This window comes from Aulostomus chinensis, chromosome 16 (genome assembly GCF_037954235.1).
Source record: "Aulostomus chinensis isolate RoL2024-O1b breed Wild chromosome 16, RoL_Achi_v1.0, whole genome shotgun sequence".
NCBI classification, from domain to species: domain Eukaryota; kingdom Metazoa; phylum Chordata; class Actinopteri; order Syngnathiformes; family Aulostomidae; genus Aulostomus; species Aulostomus chinensis.
The window spans coordinates 20918143-20945192 of NC_141335.1; the positions used below are offsets into that span (position 1 = coordinate 20918143).

Below are 27050 nucleotides of genomic sequence, written 5' to 3' on the forward strand. Positions count from 1 at the left end.
GAACAGTTGCTCGCCGAGGTGCTGATTACGAGCATGACCGTATCTCAAAGCTACGAGCTGAGTGACAGCCACAAGGTGCCGCTGAAACATTGATGATCTGTGTTAATGGTGCATGACCGTCTTTCAGACCACGGTCAAGTCCAGAGGTTGTTTTGTCCCGCTGGTGTCCTGTCTCTCTCTGTTATCCAGTGGTGTTCGGGGAAGCCAGAGTGGGCTTGATTTGCACTCTCGCTTTGGTTCTGTTCCAGCGTGCACCAGGCCACTCAGGGATGATAAAATACAGTGCTGGATGGGAGCTGAGCGCCTGCAGGCTGTTCACTAGAAGATTTTGTTTTCCTCTCCCCCCATTCTTTTCTTTCTTATCCACAATTTTTGTGCATTCTTGCGTGCTCCATTGATTACACTAGGGAAAGGAGCACATTTGTGAGGTCATATGCTGCAAATTTGCTTAGAGAGTTGTCAATCAAAAACAAAGTGGATTAAAGCTATACTCCACACAAAATGTTTAATTTGCCTTTCAAGTATTCCCAAATCGGTATTTTGAGCTCATTAAGTACAGCTTTTCCTACCTGTATTACTTTTTTGGGACTTCAAAGGTCAGAAAGAGCCAGCCACGTATATTCAACTTGAAGCTGATGGGACAGACAGCTAACATACATAGTATATGACTGGTTACAGGAGATGTTTAATACACCGTGAACTGATGTTGTTGGGCAGTAATAGTACAATAACAACAGCAGTACTGTTGTTGTTATTGTTTTGTCATTCATCATTAGCTTCAAGCTAAAATATATGTGTCTGGCCCTGTCTGCATTCTGAAGTACCATAAAAGTGATGTACAGTAGGAGGGAAAAAAAACAGTTTTGTGAGCAGAAATCATATTTGTGAGTATGCAAGGCAAAAACACATTTTTGTTGAGGAATTGCTAGAGCCAGGGGACTTCTTTGCACGTGTGCAACAGGTTGTGCATCATGATAACCAACCATGAGGCCCAAACAAGACCCATAAATCCACAGCAGTGTTTGTCCCATTTTATTTTGCCGGCCTGATAACCTTGCACCCACTGTGCCTGTGTGCTGAGATTATGGATGAGACTAAGTTTAATTGACTCTTATAATCTGATTGTGGCACAGGGAGGGTAGATCATGGATTAAAGTTGTAGCTACACAAACAGGGGATCAGGGGCCGGTTTAGCTGCTGAGGCTGAGGGACAATGGAGGCATGTTTAGACGTAACATGCAAGTGCTAATCCAGAACAGGCTAAGCTGCCATGTATGGTAATATCGTAGCCTGGCTTTAATGAATCGTGCTGTCAAATGACTGATCACATTGTCCTGCCGCACAGACACAATAATAAAGTGGCCACGGATGGTGTTGTGATGTAATAGCACAGGGGTAATGATAATAACTGGCCTGGAGGAGTTACATTTGAAGCTGCTCCTGTCCCTAGTTGACATTCTGCTGTTGGCTCTGTGAGGAAGAGCACAACAGAGAAGAGTTGTTGGGAGCATGCTGCGAGCAGCGCCAATAGCCTATCACTCATCATGACAGCCAGGTCAACAAGGGAATTGCAACTTTACAGACCACTTGTGTCATGCTGCATAGTAAGACCTACACATGAAGACTTTTAGGGACAGGAATACAAGACATTCTGATGTACATGTAGATAATAACATGTTTGAATCACTGTGTCTCTTCCCTCTGTGCTGCAGTATTCCCCGTATCACCCCAGGAGCATAAACACTTCTAGTTCAGCCTGGAGTCCACATTGCCATTTTTCATTGGGTCTGGTCCAGCTGATGTTAACAGCCTCCCCTCACCCTTCTTCCTTTTTCCTGTTGTTCTGCACTCCGTCTGCTGTAAGGCTGTTTTTAACCTTTATTTGTCCAGGGGAGGCTTCTGCTGAGCATGCACACTCCAACCTCAGTTCTGCCCTTCTCTGCATTAACACAGCTGTATACGATGCTCCATAAAATGTTGGCCCACAGAGCAGCTGTTAAGCACCCTGCACAAGGGTACTGCTGAAGGAGACAGTGATGTTCACTTTCTTCCCTTTTGACCAGCCTGCCTCATCTCCCACCTTTCGGGTGGCTTCATATTCTTTTGCAGATCTGGAATCTGTGTTGTACTTTTTTTCTTCTGGTATCACTGATTCTTGTTCAGCCCGCATTCGTCTGCTATTGATTTCGATGAGTAACATGTTACATCAGCACAAGCAGCAAGATTGCTTTGTTTTTCTATCTTGTCCTTTTCTTATCCTTCCCTCAAGTGATTCTGAAAACACTTGAGCTCTACGTACACAGCAACTATAATGACCGAGGAAAGACTGAGAAACATTTCAGCTGTAACATCCAACGTCTGAATTAAAGCTGCAGCTGTATGATTACTTTCGTTTACAATCAGTCTTTTTTTCTCCTACTAGCTGGCTGGCCGAAACCCAAATATATTCATTCTACTCATAAAAGGCTGAGACAAGCTGCCGATATCCACAAGTGAAAATCATCAGCCAAAAATATGAACTTGAGATAAAACCCCCCCTAAAAAAAAAAAAAAAAATCATCATTAATTTGTGAATTTGTTTGTCATACAGGATTTGATGGTTCAGATATCTGCATGAAAATACTTGATGCATACCGTGTGCCAGTCCTTCTGAGGAGATATTAATGAATCTCTTCTGTCCCTTTTATTCTTACTGCTGCATTCATTATTTAATTTAATTCAATTCAGTTGAATTCAATTCAGTTCTGTTTTATTTGATTTTCCAAGAGTGAGATATTGTAGCTTGGAGGTATGGGGTTGGGGGCAAAAGAAATAGTTGCTTTTTACTTTGACTTGTTCACTTGACTGTAAGAGTTACTCGCCTTCCCCCTGTAAATAAAAAAAAGAACAAATAAATAGAATAAAGCAGTAATTATAATGATTGCTCTAACCTCAATGCATTCATTGAAAAGCAGATACTGCCTGCACTGTTTGCTAGCATAAATGATAACAAGTTATAAAGTAGCATTTCCTCAGTTTGTGACTGGTTTTTTTTTAAGTTGAGCCTCTGCTGACATGTTGGTGAAGTGCATTGTACAACAGACCGATTTCTTCTTCTGTACTCTAATGGAAGTACCAGCATAGCACTTTTTTTAAGATAAGGCACTTGGGCACACATAGAATGTGGTTTTGTAAGAAAACAATGACATCTTACGGATTAGCAGCAGCTCAGCACACAGCTGTGGGTGATCTGTAATCGTTGGAGGCAGAAAATCTTCTATCGTATGTCCCATGAGAACATTTTATTCATTCCTCTTATCCTCGGCCATTTAACTGTCACTGCATTTGTTTACCATTTGATGTTTAGCATCGTGTTTAACTGCTCAATTATTTTTGATTTGGCTGTTTGTATCTGCCATCTTTTTTTTCTTTTTTTTTAACTTTCAATCCAACACTTCTGCCCACAAGCAATGGGGGGATCTTTGTGTGTGGTCTCTGTGCACATATGTGCATATATATGAAAAGCCCTGTTGAGAAACAAAGGGAAATGGATCGCTACTGAGCCAGGCTGTAAAACATTTGTGGCTCAGATACTTGTTACAGTCTTTGCTGCATCATGTCCAGGGAGACGGGTCGCTGCTTGGTTCTCTCTGCAGAGGTGCATCACAGCTCTAACTTGCTTGCTGCTCCTGCCGCTGGCAACATTAAAGTCGAGCTGCTGTAGCTGTTCGTTCTGAATTAAATTGTTTTCACTCTGTTAGCGCACTTGGCCAATGAGGACTCAGGCAGGGTCTGGCAGTGGTGCTGAGGTTTCCATGCAGGACTTGGACATGACCAGAGCTTTGGTAGATGAATGAGGGGAACTTGAGTTTCACTAATAAGATGGGATCATCCGCTTCCCGCTGCACATTTAGAGCCTATATGAATGTCAAAAATATGATCAGTGAGAAGAAACAGCCCTGCTACAGCCCAAAATCTAGGAGGTACAAGTTTGAGCATCCCCCAAGAGCATGGACACAGTTCTCTCTCTGGTAATAGCAGGATCAGTAAAATCTCTTCACCTGGTTTTGAGCCATGGGGGAGTTACTTAACCAGCTCAGAAACCCAACAACATCCCAGTTACCGCCAGCAGTTCTCAACTTCTGAGCCAAACCTGTGTAACCGTCTTCTACTCCTAAGGGTTTGATAGAGCATTCAGGAAGCCACTCAAAAGACCTCTCTCATGGCCTCCCAAACCCCCTCTACGTCAAGTTTTTGCTTCAGTAACCAGCAACTCACTGAATCACCCAAAATCTCTTAACTGCAGATGTTTACCAGCTGGCTGTTGGTGAGATTACAGCTCCAAACAGCTGATTCCACATTCCATACCCACTGATGCATGAGGAATTCCTCTGCCAGATGTTTCCAGTTCCCCACCTGTTTGTGCTTAATAGACCTTTCTGGAAGACAGCCACGCCACCTGCACCAACTCGCCATCATCTTGATGTCTCAACTCATTTCTTTACTCGAATGTCTGACACATAGCGAGAAGATCAGGTGAGGAAATGGGTACCAACTCGTCAATCGCTGATCTGATCCACCATGTGCTCAAATATACTGTTCATAATGGCCAACTTTCTTGATAAACAAACACCTTGTTCATGTAAGCATTGGAGCCCTCTGCAGAATCCAACCTGTAGGTGGTTCCAGATACTTCTACCTGCCGCTCGCTGTATACAGACAAGGCAGACCAACCTTTCTCCGGGAAATTGGTTCAACACCCGCTGCTATCAGTCGAGACAAATCATCACTTCACTTCCTGAGCCTGAGCTCGGACTCCTTCCCTGCTAAGGAGGTGACATTGCACATGCTGGAACCAGGTTATCCCGGCTGGAGTCAGCACAGGAAGTCTGTGTGACCTTACCGTACGAACTGCTGTGGCCAGGTTCAAGATCAGTGGTGGAAAATGGATGGGCGATGTTGTCATGAGTGATGCAGAACCTGACTCTCTCACAAACATTCTCTCTTTGACCTTGGGTTGATGTTTGCGTGCGTGGGGTTTTTAGTCATGATGTAAACTAAGAAGTGCCACAATAGAAAAATCAGCTTTCTGGCTAAAAAGCTTAATTTTATAGTTTTAGCAGGATTTCGTGCTGATGCTGTGAGCGATGTGTGTTTTTTTAACAACATCAGTGCATTGAGCTGTAATGAACACATTTTTCATTGTCCTTCCATGACTTCGCTGGGAGGACAAATACAAACTTAATAATTCCTTGTAACTCATTAACTAACAAATGATGTGAAGCTGTTTACAATTTTGGAATCTGCATTATTTTTTCTATTGGTCTGCTAAGGGCCACTCTCTGTCTTTTCTCCTTTGCTCCCAAACAGAAGTACATTTTACTTTATTGCTCAGGTGTAATTGCATTCTTCTCCAGTTCTTTCCTCATCACCCCCTTTTGTCATTTTTGGACTTTGTGGCCAAACTACCAGCTGCAAAGCCATAAATGTCTATTTTAAAGACTGCTGATCGTGCTCACTTGGTTGAACACTTTCAACAATTAGGTAAAAATGTTCTACAGAGGTGTAATATTTTTATATTAAGGACTGCGCATCCACAGAGAATTATGTTTGTCTACAGTTGTGATGCCCAAATCCGCTCTGATATTAGAATGTGGACATCAATCACCCAACCACCACCTAGTTTTCTCCTGTTTTTATCGTCCAACATCTGTTTGGACATTTCACTCCACCTCTATAATACCCTTTAACTTATGCTGAACAATATGAGGTGATTTTTGGTGTGTTTACGTGTACCAGTATGAATTATTAACTTAAGCAATCCTGACGAATTGTGATGTAAATAAACAATGATGTTATGCTGACATATCTTAAAAGGGCGGTGGTCTTGGGGGAGACGCAGTTTTCAGCTGCTGTGCAGGCATGACGGTCCTGCAGCTATGCAATCACATGTTACCATATGTTCACATTTTAGAGAATGTAATTACTGTTTCCCAAATTAATGATGTATTATTTCAGCACCCCCGACCCATCCGCTATTAATCAGAATGTTAATTTTTATGACCTGAGCCGTGGTTAATTTAACTTGCCTCTGCAGTTTCTCTGCAGTTTCTTTTGGCTCAGCGGAATAAATTTCAGCTTTTGTTTTCCAGACCCTGTTTTGATTCAGTCACACACGTCTCAGGGCAGCTTACAGCAAAAAATAAATAAATAAATATAATAAAAAAAATGCTGTGACGGACCCATCATACACTTTACTTGTCCAGCACCTAATGGTACACACACCGTAGGAGACTTGATGGTGAAGAAAATGGAGCATTTAGCAACTTGAAAGCTTCACTTTATGTGTGGCTTAAAAAAGGCTGCTGACTGTACCCTCACGTATAACAGATAACAGAAGGATATCGATCCTTTTGTGTGAAATGTCTAACTGCTGTATTTCAGTGCTTGAAGCAGTGCTTCCCAAACTTGAAACCCCCTGAAATATTCAACCTCCTGCTGCCTAGCCCCTCTACCTTCACTGACGGGCAATGTTACATTTTGCCATATTTATAAGCCTGCACACAAAAAGAAAGCACAACAAATAGAAATTTGATCTGTTTTATGAACAAATGACAGTTCTACTGAATATTTGGGGTCTTTATTCAGCCTTATTATCACCTCACATGTCATTAGAAAACAACTGATGTGATGCGCATCAGTTCAGTGACTTCTCACCCATGTGTCAAGTTATGCCAGCACCGCCTGTGGCTATAGGCTAGCACTGCTGACGTTAATGTCTGCCAAACACGGTACAGGAACCCACATAGATGATTTCGACCATGAGGACTCCCATGTTTGTGGGGGGAGGTCTTTCCAAACATTTATCCATATTTGAGTGGGCTAAGCAACATATTACTTGATTTTTTTTCAGACCAGGCCTGTAGACCTACTCTGCCTCTAACCAGAGAAAGAGTAGAAACCGGTCTTAATGGAACGCATGTTGGAAATACATAAAACGCTAGTTTCTGTTTCGTGGAGAGGATACCACAGATATTTTGGTATGCGCCTTGACACAAGTGTGGGTAACAATATCAATTTGAGAATATCAGAAGTCTGTGATTGCTGGGAAATGAGCAAAAAACTTTCAGGGTCGAAATCTTTCACATTGTTTTTCCTTATTCCATTTAAAACGCAGGGAAAAGGGTAAGCTAGACTCAGTGATGAGGGCTGGAGGTTGAGAGTCTGCCACGTATTTTCCTGCTCTACATATCCCCAGCGTCCTGCCCTAAAAACCTTTCATATCAGCTCGTCCACTATTTTACAAGTGTTCTTATAAATGTTCCTTTGAGGGTCACAACCTCTCAAAGTCCCTCCCCCACCCCCACCCCCACCCCCGGGCTCATCAGCCTTTGGGTAAACACGGCAGGAAGAGAATATCCCACTTGGCTACTCACCGAGACAACGATGGAGTCAGACAGCATGTTTGTGGATTATTCTCGCTGATACAAACTCTCACTGAGCTGGCGGGGTTATGGAGATAAGGTGTGCTTTATTTAGCAACGTCAACATGATGGAGCTTAAACCGTGACTTCATTGTTGGCTGCATACCTTTCTCTGCACCTGCCTGTGGCAAGCAGTGTACTGACTTCAATCACTTTGGAGATCATTTTTTATCTCCCTATGCAACAGATCTAATGGGTCCCTTTACAGTGATGAATGAGGAGCAAATGGCTTTTTTAAAAATCTTGCCTGTACCCTGAGTTATAAGCGGCAGCTTATACTGTAAGACTTTGAGAAATTAGATGTCATATAGAATAAATTCCCAAACAAATCGAGTGTGAAGTTGATAGGGATTTAATGAGTGCCTGTTAACAATATGTCTTTTAGAGACACAAAAAGCGACTTAACTTTATGGGGGTTTTTTGCCTGGCTTCTCTCCATTTTTGTTTTGCTCTTTATATTGGCAGACTAGGAGGCTTATGCTATTGTTGCATTCAGTCGCTCCGGCTAAGAGTGTCAGCTAAATGCCTGAAATGCAAAATGTAAATGCAGGGGTGGAATATTCACTCGACAGGGTTGTTACTCTTTTATGCTGATTTGGACAGTGTTCTAAGTCATTTCCTTGACATTCATTTATATTTCGCCTGCGTATCTCATTGGCACAGGCCGCTGTGCCTGTGCATATGTAGAGCTCATCATCTTTGTCTTGTGAAATGTTGTCAGGCCTAACTCCTGCTCACTCATTCATCAGCATCATTTTCCTCTAATCTCCGTTTTGTTCTCTTGTTCCTCTGCAGGATCTGAAGAAGGTGCTGTCTTTCCCCCCGTACCCTGGGGAGTTTTTGCACCCGGTCGTGTATGCCTGCACGGCGGTCATGTTGCTCTGCCTCTTTGCCTCCATCATCACCTACATCGTGCACCACAGGTGAGAAGATATCACCTCATTCTCCTCCCTCGTTGGCTGTTTCTATTCAAGTTTTTCCTGCAGTCGGTCATGCCCTCATGTAAAACACTGTTAATCTGATTACTCCAACAGATGATTATGTAATCTCCTAATTTCTCGCCTTTTCACCTTCGTAGTTTACAGTTTGTTTTGGACTCCTCTTGTGTGAGTCAGAATGCTCCAGGCTGGCTTATAGCCCTGCAGCCTGGCTGACTAACATGATATAGACCACACTAAACTAAATGTGAGTGTTTTAGTTGGCCGGAGCAGCGCTTTCCCTAAATGTAAGCTTCTAATAGAGTCCTGAGGGGCACATCAGCTACCTTTGTTCCTTGTTTCCATATGGCAATGAGGACAAAGAATGCACCATGTGGCTCTGGTGTTTCTGTTCGCTGGCATCTGTCAGTTCTTCCTCGGTTCATCGGCAGTGGATGCTCTCTTCAAAGCACAAGGGGGACTGTCTGGGGTTTTCTTTTAGCACATCAATTTATCATCAGTCACTTTATCTTGTCTCGGCTTTAAAATGGTATTACTGTAAATGCTCTCATCCATTTTAATATAAAAGGGAAAAGAAAAATGTCATATTCTTAAAAAATATATCGGTAGTAGCACAGTTATCAGATATTTGATTTTATTAATGATTTTATGTCCCGGCGGCAGCTTAAATACAAAGGTTATACTGTATAACAGTTGGAACTCTTTCAGTTTTCATCCAACCGTGACAGCTGGGGCAAAGACTGATTGTTTCTGTACTGATGACAACATCTAGAACCTCAAAAAACAGCATCCAATTTTGCACTGCAGTGTTTGCCAGAGGAAATTGCAGAAATGCATGATTTTTTTTTTTTTAATTGTTGATTTTTTGGTTGTTTTTTGCGTAAATCGTGCGTAAACATTTATTCAGGTAGGCCACACAAGTCTGCTTGCATCACTTCCACCTGCTGTTCGGCAGCCCTGTCGCCATCAGACGCAGCTGAATATGAATACAGGAGAAAGTATAAACAGTTCCGAGTACAGTACTTGCCTTTACTTCCCATCCATCATTTTCACATTAGTAAATAGGAATGATGTTCCTTGAAAATATTGCTTGTCATTATTTTAGATGTCTTACTTTGATCTCTGACTTTGATCTCAATTCTGTATGTGACCCCATCATCTTTGATCTCTCAGTCCTTTGATCACCACATACATACATACAGACAGCATCAAAGCAGACCAGAATATTTTCTAACTTCCCAGTCCGTCATCTTCACAGCCCTATCATCTCAGACCCTAGACCAGTAACACCTGAGTTTTACTATGACATATTGCACCTCGTACTAATACTGACACTGTAAGCTAGCACTGCACTGCCATTCACAACACCGCTGCCATTTCTACAACTTCAGGATGTACCTCGAAACATAACACCATCATGATGATAGTTAAAAAAAAAATCTCAGGTATTATTATTGGTAGATGAGTATCTCATTCAGATTGAAAACATCAGAATCTGAACTGAAAAAAATATAGATTGGTGCATCTCAACCTGAAACACATCTCTGTAGTAACACTTCATTTTTATAGTATCACTCCAGCTGACTGACAGCATCTAAGCTGTGAAACTGCATGTTAAATGGGCAGAATGCGAGGGAGGCTGTTCAAGGATGGGCAGAGTAGATTGTGCTTTTTTTCAATTTGTCATTTTCTCACTCACAGCTAACAGATTCATATACACATATGCGTAGCTATTTCATAGTTTATGCTGCTGGTAATTTCTCTGCAATAAAGAAAAGCCAAGTCAGACTTTGTAAGTGAATTGGTGGTGCAAGAAGTAGGGAGTAAAGTCCAGATGTCCAATAAGGATAAATATCCTGAAATCTCTTTACAAACAGGAAAAAAATAAAAATTTGAATGGTGTCTGCAACCTCTGATCTTGTTTTCCCACTAATCAAATTACACAGTTTCTGCTGGATTAGAAGTAATCGAATGGAGTCTCATGCTTACAGAACAAACAGAATCTCCTTGCAGCTCAGGAAGCATGACTTCTCTTTGTGTTGTTACTAAAGCGTGAAGACATGTACAGAAGACTACTGGAAAATGAGCTCAGGTGTAGGATTGGGTACTGTACTGAAATTAATTCCTTTACTACCGGCGAGATAATCCTGTCAAATCGATTGGTGCCATATTACAGTACGGTGAGTAAAAATAAGCTGATGACATCATTACAGTTTGCTCCAAAACAAAAACTATTCGCATGAACTTACTTGATTACCAACTCCCAAAACCAGAAAAAGCTCCACATATTTATTGCTTGTGCACTTATCATGCACCCGGGGAAGCTCAGGGTTCAAATGTATTTTTGGGTCCCAGTCTCTGTTTGGCTCATTCTGTATGTACATGACAGGGAAGGAAAACATCCCCGCATGAGCTGACATGAATAAGCAACATAAACATAGTCACTGCTGCCTTCTGCTGTCATTTATGGTTGCCATTACATAAGTGCCTTTATTCTTCCATGTACTTTATCAGCAAGGGTGGAGCTAATCAGATCTCTGCGTATCCCTTACCAGGGATGATGCAAAGTTGTGGATCTTAGTGCTCCAGAGATAGTTTGGTGTAGGATATCGACTGTAAAGTGACAGACCAGGTTGACATCCATCATGTCTGCTTACAGATACAAGAAGAAGAATGTTAAGACCAGTTGTATTACAGTCCCTGGATTGAAACCTCTGTATGTATTACACCAGTAGGTAACTTCAACAAAGATCCCCTGCTGTTTGTTGGTGACTGCTGCAGCCACCACTAATTTCTGACCATATTTCAATTTCAGTTTCCACGGCGTGGGATTGAAAATGCTTGTTGCTTGAGGATTGGATTTATTTCCTACCACTGAAATGATATTTGTTAAAGATTTAGGTGAAAACTGAAAAACCCAATTTAAGGTTAGTGTTTCAAATGTGAATGGTACCCAATCCTACTCAAATGTCACTTTTAATATGTTTAGTGACATCAAAAGAAAGTAAAACATAGAACAGACCAGAGCAGAGGAATCATCTCCCATCCCTTATCCTTTACTGACTTTCAGTAAACGAAATGAGCACATCACCCATTGGTATCGGATGACTATGTGTAAAAATGATTGCTCATAGTGATGAACAAACAGGACAGGATCTTATTGCAGTTCCCCTCAGCTGTGACATCTTTTCCACTCAAAAGTTTGGCTTTATGACCCGTCATGTTTCGGTTCACTTTCGCCGCTCTCATCCGCTTCTTTCCAGCTGCAGCAGGCAGGTGTTTCCAGTGAAACGCTCCCATAAACCCGTTATATTTTCCCTGCCCTCAACAGCAATGGGAATTTCAGAATACTTTCAGTATTCATTTCTAAGGACTGCAGACACCAGAGCTAAAACTACTACTACTACTCTGAGGGTCATGTAATGTTGTGTTTAATTACCAAAATTAATTGAGTTGTACATCTCTGCAAAGATGTTTATCTGATGGAATATGTAATTGTATAAAACAGTTCATTGCAGGCAACACACATTAACCATAATGGTATAGGCTGTATGCTGTTGCGGCAAATGGAAAGTACTTTTTCCAATGGTTAGGGCCTTACACTCTGGGCTTTTTAACGTTTGCTCTCTGTGTGTTACTCACCATTCCCAAGAATCAACATGTGACCGTGCTGCCCAAATTTATGAGTCGTATCATAATCTTCGAAACATGTCTTCCACCAATGAAACTGCTCAGCTGAAGCTACTCATTTTGTAATGTGTCATATTACTCTTCATAGTCCTTTAAGGTTGGCTCAGCAGTGGGCGAAGAGTGAGAGAGCAAAAGCAGAGGACAGTTTTATCCACCCCGCACACACACACACACACACACACACACACACACACACACACACACACACACACACACACACGCCCCTCAACCACTACCTTCTGAGAGATGGGAATGTGGAGGGTTGCCAGGTTAATGTACTTGACCCAATGAAAGCCCAAAGCAGAGCCTATGAAAACTCCCTTCCAGGGAGGCCAGGATCCAGCCTGATTTATGGCCTCCTTGCTGGATGGAGTTCAATACCTGGACTGTGGCAGAGGCATGGATACCAGCAGCCTTTACCCCCCACCCACCCACACTCACACAGAGTAGTGAAGCCCGGACCCAGACACACCTCATAGCTCACCGCTGAGCGACTGCTTCATCTACAGTTGGCTCACGTGCAGCCAGGGCTCTGCTCCTCCATTTTGGGGAGTGGAGATTTCCAGCACTGGGTTATATAATTTCAAATGGTGACAATGACTATGTGAATAAAACAGAGGGCTGACACGGGAGAGGAAAGACTGTTAATTCAAACAGTACGACAAACATGTTGGGATTGTCTGACCTATTTAGCCTACTCTCTAACAGCTGGGTGGAACATGATAATGTGGGTTAAGTGCCTTACCCAAGGCAGCATACCTCCTGGCTTAACCCATATTTCACAAAGTGGATATGAGCGCATAGTTTCACATTGTTAAAACTTCAATTGGTACAGCCAGCTGGAAACAATCTCCCTTTATTTCATCATCTTACCAGCAGAGTGACTCCTATTTGTGTGCATATACCTCTGCATGTACTGTACGTGTGACATAAATTGCACTCCGAGGTGCAACTAGAAATCTGTTAAAAGCTCTTTGTCTGAGGTTCATCTCTGTAAAATTAAGATCCGGATATCTGAAGGTACCATTTCACCAAAGACGATTAAGTGAGTGAGAGTCAGGTTCGACATTGTGATCAAAACCAAAACGAGACACTTCTTTGAATACTCATTTCCGGCAATGATAAAACAGCGTAAGAGTTCAATGTCTCTTTTACCCTACTCTGTTATTGAGGACACCCTTTGTCCTATGTTCGATGATCCTATGCACGCAAGAACTATGAAACCAAAACCATTTTTTTCATGTTTCTGTTTTCAAAGCATCGATGGATGTAGAGGTCAAACACAACCCCGTGTTGTTGTGGTTTTATGGTTTGTATTGTGGTTCCTGATTTCAGGCGATATGACTGGCGTGTGATCGGAATCTTGCCTTATATGGTTTTACGATTTAGCACCTAAGTTACTCACACCAGAATATTTTAGTGGGACTCACTTCGGGTCTGTGGATGAAACTGAGCTAAGCGGGTGGAAACTGATCACAGAGGAACCGTGTCTAAGGGTTGTTCCCTTCCCCACGCTACGAACTGTCTAGGTTCAAGTGGAGCTCACTCAGTCAAGACAAAAGGCAATCATAACTTTCCGTTGTCAAGACTCAAAAACTCTCCTAGAAGACAAAATAATGGACTTTTTTTGAAATGCATACAAATGACAAACAAATGAAACTTGATTTTAATTTTTGACGTGCAGCTAGATTACCTGAAAGGTGAAAGATGTTTCTGTATGTTTGGATTAAGTGCAGTTACACGAGTTCATGTTACCATTTTCCACCCGGCTGCTGTCGAGATCTTTCAAATGCCGCAGTGAGTTTGTTACCGTATGTCACTGAAGTTATAGTTGATGTGTTCTAACTAATATGGTATTTGTAAATGAATCAGCTCTTTTTAAAAAAAAAAAAAAAAAAAGGTTGTTGAGGATGTGGTTGTCTGACCAGATTTAGATATGTGGAAATGTGGTGATCCAAATTGAAAATATGTGAATGGTCTAGGCACTGGCAGGGGAGCGTGTAATGTTTGCGTGCCATACGCCGTCTCGATGGCGATATTCCCAGGCTCTCCTGAGAGTGTTAATCTATGGAAATAGCAAGGTACAAGAAAAGACCTTAAGAAAAGACTGCCGTAAATCATAGATAATGGAACTGTCAGCCAATGGACCTTGAAAACTAAATAACGATGAGATTCTACTCAACAACAAACCACAAATATAATGCACACCTGTTAATTTTCTGTATTTTGCTCCCTTTTTTTTTTTTTTTTTTGGCAGTGCAATCCGCATCAGTCGGAAGGGATGGCACATGCTTCTCAACTTCTGTTTCCACACAGCTCTGACCTTCGCTGTGTTTGCCGGAGGCATCAATCGAATCAAATACCCCATCATCTGTCAAGCAGTAAGTGCATTCCCTTTTCATTCGTCCAACGCTCAAAGCTTTCCAGGAAATTGATTATGAATGTCTGTTGAGGTGTCAGCAACCATGGACACTGAGGGCGGTATGTGGACCTACAGTGACCCAGTTTGGGTGTCTTTCACGCTTCACTTTGCACGTGTGGCGTGGTCACCCTGCTTGTTAAGTGGTGGGACAATGAGCCATGATGGTTTCTGTAGCACTCTCTGACTCTATTGTCCGTCTCTATCCTCTTTTGTTGCCTAGCAGTTGTAGTGGGCAAATTCTGAGTCATATATTCTTGATATTTTGGAAAAGGGCAGAATATTAAACATATCATGCAGACTCACAAGTACTAGAGTCAGAAGTATTTTTATTTGGAAGACTCATATGTCATGCTCCAGGCTTCTAAATGACTGTTTCATCATGTCAGCTTTACACAGCCATGGAGTGATGGAGAGAGAAAAAAAAAGTGAGCATAGGGAGAGATAGTAAATATATGTGTTTTTTATAGTTTGAGACCAATAGATGTAACTTGCTCCATTAATTTAGTTATTTTGAAGCCACGATGTATTCGTTGTTCCCTCACTTTAAATGGATTTGTAACTAAGAGCTACAGTATAACACAAGTTTCCTATTAAAATGTGAGAACAGGTTACATTTTGTGTCCTGAAACTTTGTTTTTCTCTCTAAACACGCAAAAAAAAAAAAGTCTCAACAGCCTGTCCAAGTCTCTGTACAGCTTCTGTTTTTATTTATTTATCTATTTATTTAGGCATTCCTGTCCACCATCGTGGGTGTTAGTTCGCTAGTGGCGCAGGACACACAGCTTTCTGCCCACAGCTGCAGGTTGAGCTTCCATGACATTTTCTCCAGACGTCCCAGAGGCTGAAGCTCAATGACTCTGGTGATCCTCTAACTTTTCCTCTAGTGCCATCATGAGGTTGACATTTGTAGTTTTGAGGTACATCCTGTGTTTTGTTTTTGTTTTTTTGTTTTTTCCCTTTTGTTTATGACCAAATACCTGCAGAGCACAGACAGAGAGTGAAAGAGTCTGGCGGTGTGACGTCTGCCTCGTTCATCTTGTCGGACAAATGAGAGGAAAATGAAATATGCGCCGATATTTTTATTGATGTGTGAGTTTTACTGTCTACCGCAGCCTAGGTTGATGGATAGAGGAGAGAGCGCTTCACCTTGTGATGCAGACAGTGTGGCGTGGGACTTTGTGACCCTTCACTGTGGAGCTTTGGGATGTCAGTGTAGATTTAGAAACAGATCACAGACATGCCTGCTTGCATGCTATCAGCTCAATATTTAGGCTCCTGTTAAACAACAATGAAACAAGGAAGCCTTTAAGGTTCTTGGTCACATTTTTCATCTTTTCAACAATGTATGACAAATGGAATGACACAAACTCAATTTCTTTGTATCTTTATATTAAAAGCCAATATTTCCTTCTTTTCTCTGTGTAAAAAAAAAAAAAAAAAACCTGGCATGTGCTTATGTAAGGCTTGTGCCAACTGATTTCATCCAATTACATCCTGATATCCAGCTGCCAATCACCTTCAACTGTCAGTGAACACAGATTTCATTCCAGTGACTCTATGAGTACAGTTTCACATGGTTGTAAAGCTGTATGATACTTCCATTCTAGCATGACATGGACAGTTTGTAAGGACAGGCGACATCTCCCACCACATTTGGAGGTGATGTGGGCCACATACGGCCACAATCTTTTAGTAGTGTGAACATTAATGTGTTCCAGGCCACACTGAAAGACTGCTCTTTCAATTTCCATCCCCAGGGTGAGTAGAAGCACATAGTTGTATTGTGTGCCAACATATGAAAATCCCATCGAGATATATTAGCAGTTGGAGAGTTCCAGCTCCGACTTTCTGGTCGAGGATTTAGGGTTGAGAGAGAGAGAGAGAGAGAGAGAGAGAGAGAGCAGGCTGAGCCACATACATTCCAGTGCAACACATCTGTGCCATAGTCTCCCAACAATGACAAGTGATTGAGAATGCTGGAAATAGGTCCTGTGTTTGTCTCATCTCATCTCATCTCATCTCATCTAACATACAGTATGTAGAGCTGCTCAATTGCAATCGAATCACCCAAGAAATGCCAGTGGCCAGTGGTTCCCAAATAGTTTCTGCTACTCCCATGCATGTAGAGTGAGGTTGCTTTAACATTTATCCACATATGCGCAAGTTAGGCAACGTATTGTTTACCAGAAAGCCTTGTTTTTTTCTGACCAAGAAGGAACTGGACATACCTCGAAGAGCCGTTTTCATTCTTGGTTTTTTTGTTCCGGCATGGGACGTAAGCTCCAATTAGAAGAAGAGTTGAGCATGGTGGGAAAAAGATAAAGCTGGCATCTAAGTTTGACAGAGAATTATGAGAGGATACTACATGTTCCTTTGGCATAACTGTGCATACCCTGAATAATGGAGCTAGGTGATTGATAGCTGGACAGGCTGTGAACATGAAACATCAGCTACTGTGGAGCACCCTCCGCTGTTAGCGCACCTCAACAGGGGGGACAACTGTGTGTAGATGTGTGAGATTGATGTACACTACTTTTCACTCACAGTTACAACTGCCTTCACTCACTCTGTTTACATCAATGGGCCTTGTTGGCTCCCTTTATTGTGAACCTCAGTGTGGTTGCTGCCTCCTTTGCTGTCACAAGCGCTTTAGGTGGCCCCTTAATCCACAGTGTAAAGACTCCACCTCTACATGCAGAAATGCAGAGCATCATATTTCACAGAAGCCAGCTTTTGCTTGAGCTGCCTGGCAGGAGGCTCAGTGACAAGGAAGTCTGTAAGAAGTCACCACTCGTGTCACAGCTGTCGAGTCTTCCTCCACGACTGTAACTGACACAAAAGGCTTGTTTGTCAGAAAATGCAGCTCACTCCCACTCAAATGTTCCCTGCCGTTTAGCATCACTAATAACTGTCCTAATCAGCCTGAGCATAAATAGCAACAATTCTCCCATTTCCTCTTGAAGAAGTCTTGAGGATGAACTTTACACTCTAAATACCCCCCTCCATTTTCACAGGTGTGTATGAGAGATGAATGATGGCTATATTCCATTTATCATGTCCTTGTTAAGGCCTCATACACATATGGGTACCTTGCATCTCCCCAGAAATATAAACCCACAACTTGGTGACACAGACTGCAATATCTGGGACTGGTCTGCTTTGTAGCATTGCCTCCAGTGTATTTTCACTCATGCTTTGCAACACTTCTGCATTCTTTTTCATGTCATTGCAGTAATTTCAGCAAATGTAAGTGTTTCTGCAAATGTGTCTGCAACCACAGACACGCCACTGTAAATGGCCACTACTTTGATTGCTACGCGTAGACCCAACTGACAACTGTAAATAAAGCTTTCAATAAAGAAGGCTAATGCCAAAAATGCATTAAGAAGTATGCATGACTGCAACAAAGTAGAAGAGGCTGAATGGTAGTGGGAACAGCTAGTCGGTCCACTGAGTTAAAGATTTACCATGTTAAAGTTTATGAAAAGCAGATTTTTCTGTTTTGCTCATTTAAAAGTGAAAAAAGAAAGAAACAAAGACCATAGCAGCTTAAAACTCTTATTTTTTGCTTTCTAAATATTCTATGACTGCATTCCTCATTCCTTACAAGAAACTGAGACTGACTTATTGTTGACATGGTGGGGCTCTTTCTCCCGCACACTATGTGGAGTCATTTGACTTGACACAGATTTTCATATCAACATATCAAGGGTAGCTTGTTTTTGTGAGTATAGACCTGTTAATTGTCCACATTTGGACTTAAAATATGTGGAATGTTACTTTATATTAGAATTAGACAGAGTTATTGTTGATATATTGTCTTCAGGCTGTGTATGTAGAGTTCTGATAGGAGACATTCTGTGAGTGTTGAGTTCGAGACTTTTTTTCTAGCCCACATTCGGATTAGAAATCCCTGATAATTATACTTAGAAGGATGACTAGGCTCCATAGGTCTGTAAATACATTTCTGCCAGTGACAGTTTCTCTTTAATACTCTTTGCAGTATATTCAAATTGTATTTTTTTTTCCTGAGGTGCCTTTTTAGTCACCCCATTGTGATGTTTGCTTTTACTGTCCCTGTTTCCTTGTTGTGCAGCAGGTGATAATGATTCTGGCTGATGGCCACTTGTGTCAGAAAAGACAGCGTGTCTCTTGTTACAGTTGCCTGAGGAAGATCGAAACATTGTCGTGTAACAGACAATCAGAGTTGTCTATTGGGAGCTCAGCAGTGTGCAGACCTATTTTTCTCTTTCACACATCTTAAACGGCCAAATTTTCCAAATCCAAAATATTTCTGTAACGGTTTACAAGAATGGTACATTAATAACAGCTTGTTAATGCTTAGTTACCATCACTAATGCTTAGTTAACCGTGTAGTTAATAATGACTGATAGTGTTCATGTTAACTTTATGGCTTAAAGCAAAGATGGATGGAAAAATTGGAGGGGGGGGTCATGTTCCCCACTTTATCATAAAGAGCATCGATAAATGGCTAATTTCACTAAAGTAACGCTTATTTAGCATTCATATGTATAGCTAAGAATTAATTAACTACTATTAATGGACCTTTAATGTAAAGTTTTGCTTATATTCCTGCAATTATTTGTTTACATGATAGGGCATACATTATTAAATTGTGAATTTATCATTAAAGAAATTTAAAAAAAAAAACTGTTTATTCACTGTCGCCAAAAACATTTCCACAACATGGCAACCCAAATGTTTATGTTTACTGCTCACAACTTGTTGGTAAACAAATAATTTAGTGGCTGACAAAGCAATGTAACTAACTTCCCCTTCCACTGCTCTTATTAAGCATGTGTGTGTTTGTTGGTCTGGTCCTGAGGCTGTTAACTTGTCCTGGCTGCTCCTCCTCTGCTCATCACTGCTATCAGGGCAACTCTGGAGCCCAGCTAGGCTGCACCTCTGCTGGGATGGAGGCAGCACACCCCACCACACAACATTTGGGATCATTACAGGACTGCTTGAGGAGCTGTGTGATCACACCACACACACACAAACACACACACACACACACACACACACACACACACACACACACACACACACACACACACACAGTGCCTGCTGAGTTCTCTCTGTACTTACCCCAATCATCCCTCCTCCCCTCTATACACACTCACAGATGCACCCCCTTCTCCCCTCCCAGGGGGGACACATAAGTACATGCTCTCCCTCCGACAGAGGGAACTTCAAGGAGCTCTGAAACTAGCTTTGGCAGCTCTCACAGCACATCAAGCCCTCCACCCCACAACACCCCCCCCCCCCCTCGCCAGCTCCACCTGCATCCTACACTCATCTTTCACTCTTATCTGTATGCCACGCTTCAGTCTTGCACCATCTCCCCGCCCACTGTGGCACTGTCACGATGCAACGATGCAGCATCCAATGTCTTTACCACCTCAAAGTCAAAGTCATGTCTAATCTCTATTTCTATCTCCTCGTCCAACATAACTCTCTTTGTCGCTGATTTAACAAACACCTCGAGCTGTCACATCGCACGTTCTGTTTTCTGGTTTTGAGCAAACAGAACTTACAGTACGTTCTTGTTTCCTCCCGCCGTTACTAATTATTATTATTTGGCCATCGATTGTGTGGCTTACGCATGTTGGTTGTCTGTTCATTGAGCGTGACCACTGTTAAATGGCCCATTAGTTTAACGGAGAATGTTGCTAAGGATGCGACCTAGATCTGACGCTACATCCAGCTGGCAGCTTTAAGCCACATCCAGAGGATTTCTTCATTAGCGTGCTGCTGTGAGACGTAACAGGAGGCTATCTGCAGTGATTTGCTTTGTACTCGCATTGGGTCCAATTTGAGTGTTCCTGAGCTCAGTTCCCCTCATGTTAAAAAAGCTTCCAGTAGACTGGTTACTTATGCATCAAAGACAGTGGGGAGCCAATATAATGAGTATGCCCAACGAAGACAGCTTAGAGAGTAGCACTGTTAGCATATGCTAAAACTTTTAAAATAATTCATCCGACAGTGTTGTCTTTACCAAAAAAATAAATAAATGCAGGACTGTGCTGGTGAATCGTGTCATGCAAGATAAAGCTGAGATCGCTGCACAAGATGTCAATCATATGCTGATCAAACAGAATCATGCCTAAATTAAGGACTTTGGATCAGCTATTAAGCCCCAAAGAAATACAGCTGAGTTTGCATCCAGAAACAACAAGGTCAAGGACAGATTTCTCCTTCAGTCGTACAGTTTTTGTGCTTAATTTATGGGATTGATGTTCCCTTTTATGCTATTTCACATCATTGGAAGTCGCTACCGTCTGATTCAATCATCAGAGGAATTCTCATATTTCATATTGTACTGATCTGCTCTGTAAACATCTGATCCCACGACACAGTATGTTGGGATTGATTTAAATTAAAGACAGCTCAATCATAAAGGAGAATTCCCAGTGTTCCAGTTCATTTCATCTCCTCAACAGAACAATGAACAAGTTAATTGCATTCTGACATGAAACACCATGTGTGTCATTTAAAGAAAGAAGGAGGGATGAGTATTGTCTCCGGCATTTATGTACATTGATATCATTTAAATGAAACGACTGACAACATGCGTTGTGTTTTTCCATAATGTTTGACATGCTACAGATAATGATGAATCTTTGCTTCTAAAAACCTGATTTATGAAACTTTCTTATCCGCTTCAAGGCATTTTCAGCCCTGGATGTGGTCTTACAGGCATGATGGTAAACCCACCAACCATGATGATGCTGATGAAAGGAATTTAGCAATACTTTGTTGATGTACTTAAGTAGTTTTCAGGTATCTGTACTTGCAATATTTTTCGGACTACTTCTTCTTACTTCCTATACTTTAACATGGCTGTTCTTTCGGCGCTTTACCTTTTAAACAGGGGCGTTACTATTTTGATACATGACGAACTAAAAATGACATAAAAGACAAAAGTAAGAGACATCAGGAGTTTTGTTAAAGGGGGCTCACAACTACAGCTTCCCAAAGGAAGAAGCAGAAGAAGTAGAAAAAGACCTCCACCAAACATTTAATCGTTTTCACTCAGTACATTTGACATTATACTTTTGAATAAATTTAAGAGTCTATACGTCTTTTATGGGTTTAATCAGTACTTCTACTTTAATCAGTCTTTCTTTACACAAGAGTCAGTACATCCCCTTGAGTAATGACCGTGTGTATTTTTGCCACCTCTTGTGAGTGCCAGTTACAAAGCTAAAAGAGGGCTAAGAAAACATTTCTACATTAGAATATTTCCTAAATGAGGCCCATTTTTCTCCATCAATCTAAGATTCCAATTCAATTTTAGGAAAAAAAAAATTATCTCAACTAAAAATAACAAAATGTTGAATAAAACATGCAAAAGAAGTGGCAGTATTTTTTTTTTCATCCTTTGAGTGCCAGCGCTCCTGCTGTGAGACTGCACGGAGCCTCAGTGCCACTAATATATTTGCCGAACACATATGTGACTTATGAGACAGAACTCAGAGGGAAATAAAAGAAAACTCATCACATGATTATGGCTGCTGGACACTAAAAGGACATGAGAGATTTTATTCCACCTGTAAATGTCACAATGTTGACCAAAGAAACTCTGTAGTACATTCACAATGCGACTGCTGTAAGGTAGAGCAGAAAGCATTTTCTGTGGCTGTTTCCATGTCCTTATCATTGTGATGGTCACTGATCTGATCCCCGTCTTTATGTATTTACTGCTAACAGTAATTTATCACACAGAAACCCTGAACACTGACATTTTTTAAAAAAATCAACCAAGATTCCCATCTGCCTGGTGACACCAGTCTATAACTTTGGACTGAGGAAGGTCTCACTCTGAATACAACTATGATTTTCATTGATTGCAACACCAGGACTCTAATGAATTCCAAAGTATCATCAGTAAATAGCCAGTTGAGATCTGATCCCCCTCTGTCCCAGTTAATTAGAAGGGCATTTCCTCATTCTGGGGGATAATTACAATGTAGCAAGTTGCCTCGAGGGACTAATCTTGATGGAGAACGTTCAAAACCTGATTAAATAATAGAACAGAGAGAACTCACACACAAGATGGGGAACTGAAATGATTTATAGCCAGAGTGTCTGTATTGTCACAATTGTGATCAACTATTTTCTATATCTTGTGGAGAAACACGTAATTCATTGTTTCAGTATCTAGACTGGACACGGACCCAGCCGAACATCAGATGACTACCATAAATATACACACAGCACCACTTTAATGAGAGCTGAGATCTAATGAGGAGGTGTTGGGCTCCCATGAAAGCAGCTCAGTTATACACGGGGGGGTCTGACTACATTGCTAATGATCATTACTTTAATCTCAAATAATGAATTTTTCAGTTTAATTTTTTTACATTAACTTATTTAGAGCAGATGTGGAACACAGGTTGAATTTTCTAGTTAGTCCTGAAGCCACATCAAGATATTTTGGGTTATTTGTCCTTTTTGGCTATTAACAAAAAGATTAAAAGCATCACAAAAAACTACAGGTTTTACTAGGACTAAGAGAGTTAAAGGGGCCCAATTATGCTTTTCCTTACGTGAATGATGTTACAATGTTTATTTTTCCACGTTAAACCGTGACAGTTTCAAATGACGGAAAATGAATGAGGTAAGTGAGTAAGAGTAATCCCTGCGTGTTTATTTCTTTTCGTACTCTGATCTGATCAGCTTGAGTCATATTTCCATATATTGACACGCGCAGCGCCTGCCTCCTCTGCTCAGTCTGTCTCATGATACTCAACATATTTCAGAACACTCTCAGCTGTAACTATCATGCACCGTATCAGCAACACTGTTCGAGTAGAAATTTGTCCATCAACTCCTCCATAATAAAGATGCTTTGATGGATCATTGGTAAATAAAAGAGAAATAAGGAAAAAGAAGAACTTTAAGTCAAGTCAAGAAATCGTAAGCCAGCAATCACCAACCTGTCATCTGTGATCAAGTCATGACTGACATACTGGGAACCATATTGTTGTTGGAAATAAACTTCAAATACACCAGTCAAGCCTGTGACACATCACGTCAGCGCATGTTTTCAACCTCTAACCCCGGCTCCACCTGGGCTCCGTACAGCTGTTCTGGTTCCCAGTTTCAGTTCAAGAAAAATAACCAAAGTTGTTGATGGAGATACATGCAACTATGGACAGCACTGTTTGCTGAATAGCCGGTTCTTCTTGGCACTGGAGATATCTCAGCAAGTTTGTTGCCATCTGCTTTGGTTGATATCTGTAATGGTCTTCCGAGTGAAAGTGTTGAACCAGGTAATGCTACTTTAGACAAAAGCAAAACTGTCCTGAAAATAGATCGAGCAAAAACTGATTTCTAGTGTTCAGACTGCAACCATGTGACCTGTATAGAGGTCCACAGTGCAGTTCCAGAAGCTAAAATCCCATTTATATTCTCCATTGAGGAGTTGATTATCAAATATGATGTCATAACCATCCAAGGTCGAACCACCATAGTGAGCAGGTTGTAAAATGATGGTCTCTGCTCCTGTAGAAGCCTCAAATTAGTAGAAAAACAGGTTTTATTAGTAATTTCAACAGATAATTACTCCATTACCCACAATCCTAAAGTGTACCAGTGACTGATGGAGGGTGCTGTTACCATGGCTATGTGTACTAGGCTTGTCACTGTTGGACATTTTGAGACTCCTGAGTGTCCATGATCGTTCTTAGAGGAAATGGCTCAACATGATTCCCCTTTCTGCCAAGAAATGAGGAATATTTTGATATTTTATATTCATAAACATGAGTTGGTCATGAATTGTAGCAGTGCCTTGTGAGGGTGAATTGTTCCTCAAGTCTTATGATAATATGTACAGTCTCATGCCTTTGCCTTTTCCATTTTCTTGTGGTCTAAATCAAATATTTTATGGTTGCATTTCATCTTCTGGCCGGTTTGCTTGGTTCAAGCTAAACTCTTTATATCCATATTTTCTGAAACTTCTATAAAGGAAATGAATTTACTTCCACATCAGGAGATGTTCAAAAAGTGTGTCATCAATTTTTCAAACCAACCATATGAATGACATATGTGTAGGACAGAACCAGCCAATTATGACAAACATACAGCTTCAACTTTACTGCTGCGGGTAATTGAGTAAGCCCTCCTTCAGCCTTATTTCACCGTTAAAACCTTGTTTCCTTCGGCCTGTTCTTGGTGCTAATGAAGCTCTGACTCTGAGGCAGTGATTGACTTACCATCCACTCCCTGCTCTCCATAACCAGCTCAAGGACATTCCCAATTAGCATCTGGACTCATGTTCACTGGCTCAGGTCCCTGGGCCTCTCAGGCAGAGGAGACGTCATTTGATTGGCTATCTCAGGTTGCCATTACAGAAGCGCCTGGGTGGAGAAGAGGCTCTGTGCATTTTAATGTTCTCCCATCATTCTGTCTGTTTTCAAACTCTCTCTGCCTATGAAGTGCCAAAGCCTTTAAACAAAGTTAGATCAGTTCCCCATTCAAACATAATTCATGAATATTCAAATGTGGGAGAGTAGGAGATATGTATACAGAGCGTTTTTGGCAAAACAATCACGCGCTGACTGTTGTCAACGTGACTATCATTTATATTCAGATTTGTTATTCACACCTCTTTGTCCTCTACCTCAGCTGATAAGGAGCTGCTCACTCTCCACTGCTGTAATGTCACCATAATGCTCTTATCCTAGACAACCTTGATGATTCAATAGCACTTTTTGAACCTGTCTCTCCATTCTTCTGCTGTTGTCTCTGGGTGAAGGAGAAGAAGAAGAAACAAAACAGGCAGGTGTGAAAGGAAAACAGCTCTGGCGAAATCCTTGGAGTGACATTGAGAGGAGATTTGTGAGAGCAGAGTGGCAGCTCTTCCTTTTCTGAGTTCCAGGGGTGTCTGACAATCTCAGAGATACATACTGTGTAGGTATATAAATATATAAGCAAACTAATCATCCAAATGTCCCACCTTTCACCCCATCTCAGGTCGGGGTCGTGCTGCACTACTCATCCCTGTCGACCATGCTGTGGCTCGGGGTGACAGCGAGGAACATTTATAAGCAGGTGACCAAGAAGCCGCCACAGAGCCAAGATGGTGACCCGCCTCCGCCCCCTAAACAGCCCCTGTTGAGGTAAACACCGATGTCCTTGCAGTCCTCCTGAACCTTGACGGCCACTTGAGGGAAAACTGTGGGCGTGCGTGCGTGCGTGCATATGTGCGTGTGTGCATGCAGACGACATCAGTATTTGTCATCTTTCTTGCACAGTCATTCCTCTGTGTGTGTGTGTACATATGTATGTGTGTGTGTGTGTGTGTGTGTGTGTGTGTGTGTGTGTGTGTCTGTTCAAAGGCCAAGGACTGGTTCAGTGCACAATTACTTTTTCATTTTTTTTATCAGTACATTGACCTGACTCCGACTGTGAGATGCATTCTGACATCTTATACAATCATATTGTACAAGAAGTACCAAGGTCCTCAACTTATATAAAAGTACAGATACAAAGTTTAAAAAAAAACATTACAAGTAGTTTTATGACACATAAGAGATCCTACTGAAGTCTCAGGATGTCTAAACACTACGAGGTTGCTTAGATGGCAGCAAGAAGGGCCACCACCAAACCCCTTACATATTGTCAACAACAATCCTGGAAATTGCACCCCAATTGTCCTCCGTGTTGAAAAAAAAAAAAAGACAAAAAAACAGAGATGACCAATACCAAACCACTTCATATCATGGAGAGAGACTTTTAAAATCTTAAAAATGGATGTATCAAACAACATTCATTTTCTTGTCTCTTGACCTTGTTGGCTGCAAATCAAGTGCCACCCGAAAGAGTTTGTATTGGTTCTACAACAGCAGGATTTTCTAAAACTCACGTCCCTCGAGCAGCAAAACCTCAGGGGTGATGTCAGGCTCTAGCAGTGAAGACCCCAAACCTACATTCCAAATTAAGTTCCCGCTGTCCATATCTGAAAATGTATTGCAAGCTTAACACGGTGTGGAAAACACATTCAGCAGGTTGTGGTTGATTGATGTGCACAGTTGGGTAATGTAGTCGTCTCAATAAAATTTGTCTGACATCTTTCTTGCATGCAATTGTATGTTCATATTTTTTTGGATTTCCGAAAGCATATTTATTAGCTCTGTCACAGAATATTGGAGAGCTCGACTTCTTTGGGGCTTAGGACAGTTATTAAATTCCAACCACCTTAGAGGGTCCTGTTACAATTATGCCTCTAGTGAAACAGCTTCCAAGAGCCAATGGTTTTTTTTGTGGGTTTTTTTTTGAAGTGGTCACATGACATAAAGGTTTCATTTTTAATGCTTTATTGCATTTTTATGCATGTATTTATTCATGAAATAATTTCACATGAAGTATATTCTGTAACTACAGCAGTTAAATACATGTAGTTCTGTAGAAGTACAAAAGAGGTTGTAAATGGAAATACTTATACAAGCTGCGCAGTGTTTGAGTCAATGTACAACATATTTACATTTCGCCCCTGATTTTAAATGATGA

General features: G+C 41.4%; 1 protein-coding gene across 2 annotated transcripts in view; it reads left to right on the forward strand.

The window, feature by feature from the left end:
• Positions 1-27050, forward strand: part of adgra1b (adhesion G protein-coupled receptor A1b) — a 185236-nt gene that overhangs the window by 141692 nt on the left and 16494 nt on the right. For both annotated transcript variants that reach the window (XM_086180610.1, XM_086180609.1), the window contains exons 15-17: positions 8259-8386; positions 14349-14472; positions 25515-25660. In XM_086180610.1, coding sequence (XP_086036736.1) covers positions 8259-8386; positions 14349-14472; positions 25515-25660 — 398 coding nt within the window. The remainder of the gene's footprint in view (positions 1-8258; positions 8387-14348; positions 14473-25514; positions 25661-27050) is intronic.